At 52.8% G+C, this 5,931-nt stretch overlaps 1 protein-coding gene across 1 annotated transcript; it reads left to right on the top strand.

Annotated features, from left to right (window-relative positions):
• The first annotated feature begins 4,030 nt into the window (after nucleotides 1–4,030).
• On the top strand, nucleotides 4,031–5,555 carry LOC117836148 (uncharacterized). Its single transcript, XM_034715524.2, has one exon. It carries the CDS (start codon nucleotides 4,348–4,350, stop codon nucleotides 5,329–5,331), a length of 984 nt encoding a protein of 327 aa, XP_034571415.1. The 5' UTR covers nucleotides 4,031–4,347; the 3' UTR covers nucleotides 5,332–5,555.
• Nucleotides 5,556–5,931: the final 376 nt, after the last annotated feature.

Raw genomic sequence — 5,931 nt, forward strand, 5'->3', positions numbered from 1 at the left:
CCCCGTGGTCTAGGTTGAGCAGCCAGTCAGCTGCGCACCAGGTTCATCATCCAGCACGACACTCCTGCATTGTCAGTGCGAGAAGAAATTTTAGCAAGATAGGCAGCAACAATAACCACAAGACAAACACTACAATCAGATTGCACTCACATGGCACTCTTCTTCTTCACTCAGAACTTAGGGCGCAATGGCAGCAGTGGCACTGACACATCCCTGCCAGACCCCCGCGGATCTTCTCCTTCAATGCCTCCTTGACACGCTCCGCGTCATCCGCGATCCTCAAGGAGCTCGGACTTCTTCTTCTTTGCAGCGGGCTGAGCGTGTCGAACTCCTCGTCCGCTTCACTAGCTGACCTAGCCATGGATGCTACACTTGGGGCAGCTTTCTCCTTCTTTTTGCTGGCCATCTTCTTTCTTTTGCCGCTCGACTTCTAAGTTTTGGAGGCCGGCAGCTTCTTTACAACTTGTCATGTTCGGCACCCCACTGGCTCGATTCCCTTGCCCTGGCCGACCTCTTCTGGCATGCTCTCGCCTGACCCGATGGAGGAGTCCATCTCCTAATCAAGGCTGGCAGGCGGCTTGTCGGACACGGTGGTCGGGTGGACCTTGCACCGCTGCTCCTCGGCCCCTCCAGGAAGTGGCGCCAGATAAAAGAATTCAAACTCGTCGTTCTGGTCAATCCACAAGCATAGTCAAAAACAACACAAAAGCACAAAAAGAACGACACCCAATCAAGGCTGGCGAGCGGCTCGTCGGACTCAATGGTCGGGCAAACCTTGGGCCACTGCTGCTCAGCCCCTCCCGGAAATGGCGTTGGACAAAAGAATTCAAACTCGTCGTTCTGGTCAATCCACAAGCATAGTCAGAGAGAACACAAAAGCACAAAAAGAACGATAGATCAATGCTGTTACAATCATATCGGGTCAGTCGGCGGCCTCTTGAGGGAGAACGCTTTCAGGCAGCTTTTGTTTCTGATAATGTCACCAAAAAATTCGTTGATCCGATTGGCGAATTCCACCTTGGTCACCTTTCGCTGGTTCTCTCTGGTTGGGTCCAGTGGCCCTGTGTACATACGCTGGATGCACCCTGTTCTTGATCAGCTACGTCAATCTTCGGGAGCAATTGATAATAACAGCCTCGGTCGTGAGTCGTTGCACCCTCCAGGAAATGGCGTTGGACAAAAGAATTCAAACTCGTTGTTCTGGTCAATCCACAAGCATAGTCAGAGACAACACAAAAGCACAAAAAGAATGACAGATCAATGCCGTTACAATCATATCGGGTCAGTCGGCGGCCTCTTGAGGGAGAACGCTTTCAGGCAACTTTTGTTTCTGATAATGTCACCAAAAAATTTGCTGACCCGATTGGCGAATTCCACCTTGGTTACCTTTCACTGGTTCTCTCTGGTTGGGTCCAGTGGCCCTGTGTACATACGCTGAATGCACCCTGTTCTTGATCGGCTACGTCAATCTTCGGCAGCAATTGATACTAATAGCCTCGGTTGTGAGTCGTTGCACCTTCAAGTCAGCGATCTTTGTCAACAACTGCTTCACCTGCACTTGCTCTTCCAAGGTCAGCTAGTTCGACCACTCGGGCATGGTCACTGGCCCGTATCTAGTACGCAGCGGGAGCTCGGGCTGTTGGTTAGCGACTGTGAAATCACTCTTTGTGCCAGCCTTTGTTGGATTCCTTCAACTGGAGGTCGAAGTACTCCTGAACTCTCTTCAACCAAAAAAAGAAAAACCGCATCCCCCAACCTGGGGGTGTCACCTCAACGTCCTTGTTATGCATGTTGGTTCCCTGCTTGCCTTTGATCATGGAAAATTGCTCCTTCCTTGGGAAGAACTCAAACTCTCCTCCTTGCCATTAATGTGGATTCGGATTACTCCAGCTCCTATATCAATACGTGCATCCATGGTGCTAAGGAATAGGCGCCCAAGGATGAGCGGCGATTCCTTATCGATATCCATATCAAGCACAACAAAGTTGACGGGGACGAAGTAATCCTGGATTTTCACCAGAATGTCTTCAGCAATTCCCACCAGGTACCGGACTGATGAATCGTCCAGCTGCAGCTGCATAGGAGTTAGAGACAAATCCGTATAATTGAGGTGATCAAAAACTACCTTGGGCATGACGCTGACACTAGCTTCAAGGTCGTAGAGGGCATGGTCAAAGCAATGTGTCCTGATCATACAAGTGATCATGGGACACCCCATATCTTTCTTCTTCTTAGGAAGCCAGTTGAGTATAGGTGCGCTACAGTCTTTTGTAAGCTTCACCACCTTCGAAGTGGGCATTAGTCGCTTGTTGCTGAGGATGTCCTTGAGATAACATGCATATGTGGGTACCTGCATTGCCTCTAGCAATGGAACATTGATGTGGATATTTTGGATCATTTCCACAAAATGAGCAAATTGCTCATCCACAGATGGCTTCCTGTTGCACTGGGATAACAACAAAATGTTGGTATCGAAGAACTCATGTGGTGTCATTCTCCCCTCGGGCGCCTTCCTTCCTTCAGGCGCCTTTCTTACCTCGGGCGACTCCTCCATGTCGGATGCCTCAAACTTCCTTCATGCCCCCCTTGTTCCTTCATGCATGGTTAGGATATGGCAGATCGCGAGTGGTCTTACCCCCTCTCATGGTCACTGCACTAGCATTTTCATGAGAAGACTCGGGTTGCCCTGAAATCTTCTCGAACTCAACAGAAGGAACAGCAGCAGCAAGCTAAGCTAACTAGGTTTCTAGCATCTTATTAAAACTCATCTGGTTCTTGATAGCAGAAGAAAGACCATCAAGTTTTATGTTAAGGCTATCCAAAGTTTTCTCATTGGCAGCTAATTTCTTGTTGAGACTTTCATTTATCTTAGCTTGCCCAAAAATGAGATCTCTAAAGGAGGGTTAGTTGGGATTGAAAGAATTACCATTGTTACCTCCGTGGCAAGGCGTTGCTGATTCCACCCTTGGCCTCCTTATGGATGATAGTTGTTGTTGCCGTTCATGTACAATACATCCTCCTGAGTCTCGGGGCAGTTATTCCCTGAGTCTCGGGGCAGTTATTCCCTGAGTGTTCGGTGTTACCACAAACCTCATACGTCATGTGAGAATCCATAGCTTAGATGCTGTTAGACATGGCAGCTTTCTCTTTGGTGTAGTCATCCAATCTCTTCATGGAGGTCCATCTTATCGGTAAGCATGTCCGCTTCCTTGACAGTATGTATATCTCTCTGCCAGGGTTGGAGTCATTCATCGCTCCACCCTTGATTAGAAACCATCTTCTCGATCAAAGTTGTAGCAGCTTCAATAGTTAGCGAGAAGAAGGCTCCTCCAGCAACAACATCAACATGGCCTCGGGATGTCAGAGTCAACCCGTTGTAGAAATTCCGAAGAATGAGACACTCCATCCCGTGGTGAGAACAGGCCAGGATGTACTCCTGAAGTCTTTCCTATGCCTCGAGAATTGACTCAGGCGACTTGCTGGAAACTCAAAATCCTTCAATGAAGGGCGTTGGTTTTGCCCAATGGAGAGAACTTCGTGAGGGATGCTACGGAGCATTTATCCCATGTATTCACCTCCATGTGGCTCGCATAGAAGCATTGCTTCGCTCTCCCTAGGAGAGAGAACGGGAACAGTCGAAGACGAGCTAAACACCGAGAGAAAGTTGAGAGTTTGAGTGGGATCTTCACTTTTGTTTCACCTATAAAACCGCTTATAATCAACCAAACAGGGCCATTAGCGGTGCCAAAAATCTTAGATGGGCCCGAATTCTATTGTGCATTACTGTAGCATTACAGAGGGCCTAATATTTCAGCATCATATATTCAAAATGGGCTTGTTAGCCACACATGTGGGCTCGATGTAAAGGCCGATCGGCCCTAAGTTGCGTCCAGATCACTCTCGTGCTGGCAGATCTGTGTCAGTGCCTGGGCAGCCGATAAGACTTCCATGGCAGCAGCAAATAGCAACGACCGCCACGTGGCGGTCCCCTGGGTACACCTAATCGTCGTCTATATAAATATTCAATTACACCACTCGTGTCCCAGATTATTTCGTCTCGCTTTTCCCGTTCGCGGAACAGGCCACCGGTTCTCCCGTTCGATCCAAAGAAGAAACAGAGTGGAGGAGGAAGGAAAGCCTTCGCCCCTTCACCGGAGATGCTGCCGTCGGCGACTGGGTACACCGACGGCGACGTCTACTCGGCGCGCGAGATGTTCCATCCCTTCCACATCTGACTTCTTGCGGCGGTGGCTCGCAGGGAGTGGTTGGATTGGATCGAGCTGCAGCTGCTAGATCGGCAGCCTTGTTGAGGTGAGCGGGCGTGTGGGAGGCAAATCCGGAAAAAGGATGAGCTTTGGCTCCGCGAGAGTTGATGAGCATGGAGGCGACGTCGAGGAGGCGCGGTGCATGCCGGCGGAGGTGAGCTGGGAGATGCTCGACAAGTCGCGCTTTTTCGTACTCGGCGCCGCGCTCTTCTCCGGCGTCTCCGCGGCGCTCTACCCGGCCGTCGTCCTCAAGACGCACCTCCAGGTCGCGCCGCCGCCGCAGGCCGCGGCCTCGGCTGCCGCGGCGGCGATTCTCCGGCGCGATGGGCCCCGGGGGTTCTACCGCGGCTTCGGCGTGTCCCTCGCGGGCACGGTGCCCGCCCGCGCGCTCTACATGGCGGCGCTCGAGGCCACCAAGAGCGCCGTGGGCTCCGCTGCGCTTCGCCTCGGCTTCGCGGAACCGGCGGCCTCTGCTGCGGCCTCGGCCGCGGGCGGCGTCTCCGCCGCCGTCGCGGCGCAGGTCGTCTGGACCCCAGTCGATGTCGTCAGCCAGCGCCTCATGGTTCAGACCGCACCCGCGCCCGCCGCCGCCCACTACCACGGCGGCGCCGACGCGTTCCGGAAGATCTTGGTCGCCGACGGCGTGCGCGGTCTGTACCGAGGCTTCGGCGTCTCGGTGCTGACCTACGCGCCGTCCAGCGCCGCGTGGTGGGCGTCCTACGCCACGGCGCAGCGACTCCTCTGGCGCGCGGTTGGCCCCGCGCACCACGACAGCCGCGGCGCCACGGTGGCCGTGCAGGGCGCGAGCGCCGCCGCGGCGGGGGGCGCGGCCGCGCTGGTGACCATGCCGCTGGACACCGTGAAGACGCGGCTGCAGGTGATGGGCGCCGGCTCCCGGGCGCCGACGCTCGCGGCCGCGGCGCGCGACCTGGTGCGGGAGGGTGGGTGGGCCGCGTGCTACCGTGGGCTCGGGCCGAGGTGGGCGTCCATGTCGCTGTCGGCGGCCACCATGGTCACCGCCTACGAATTCTTGAAGCGGCTCTCGGCCAAGGAAGGCTCACTCTAAGCTCTCATTGACCATGTATGTATCCATAGACACAATCATGGAAGCTAACGGATGATCCTTGTACATGTCGAAATGCATTAATCCTGCTCTGATCCCTTGATGAGATTTTAGGATGCAAGGTTTCTGTCAGCTCCCTGTGTCGACGGCGACGACGATGAAAAATTTTGTAAAAGAAAGAATCGTTTGCACTTCTTTGAAATCTTGTGATGCGTCTCGTTCCTCAATTGTGCGGATGTGCGGAGCTTGATCCTTTGGTTGTTGCAGTGAGGCTTCTCCACTTGCGACTGTGACTACTGAAGCTACCGGTGTGTATGACAATTTTGTTTGCAATTTTTTTTTCGCCGCAGAAAAGAGAGCAGTCCGGACATATTTTTGTGGAAAAGTTCTTCTGCTTCTTTGCAAGAGAGACGTTGAATATTGCGGTTGCTATTCGCAAAGATTGAGTGACTGTGCGAGATGAGCATTTGATGGAGTTCTACTGAAAATTACTGAAAACTCCTGAATATCTATTTTTTCTAAGTAAGCAGTGCAACACTACTATGTAAAATTGCACAAGCATAATTCATAGGGGATCCAAACTGGACCAGAGTAGACGAGATG

Source organism: Setaria viridis, chromosome 9, assembly GCF_005286985.2.
Source record: "Setaria viridis chromosome 9, Setaria_viridis_v4.0, whole genome shotgun sequence".
NCBI classification, from domain to species: Eukaryota; Viridiplantae; Streptophyta; class Magnoliopsida; order Poales; family Poaceae; genus Setaria; species Setaria viridis.

Coding starts and splice junctions, on each gene's coding strand:
- LOC117836148 (XM_034715524.2), top strand. CDS start 4,348: ATGAGCTTTGGCTCCGCGAGAGTTGATGAGCATGGAGGCGACGTCGAG.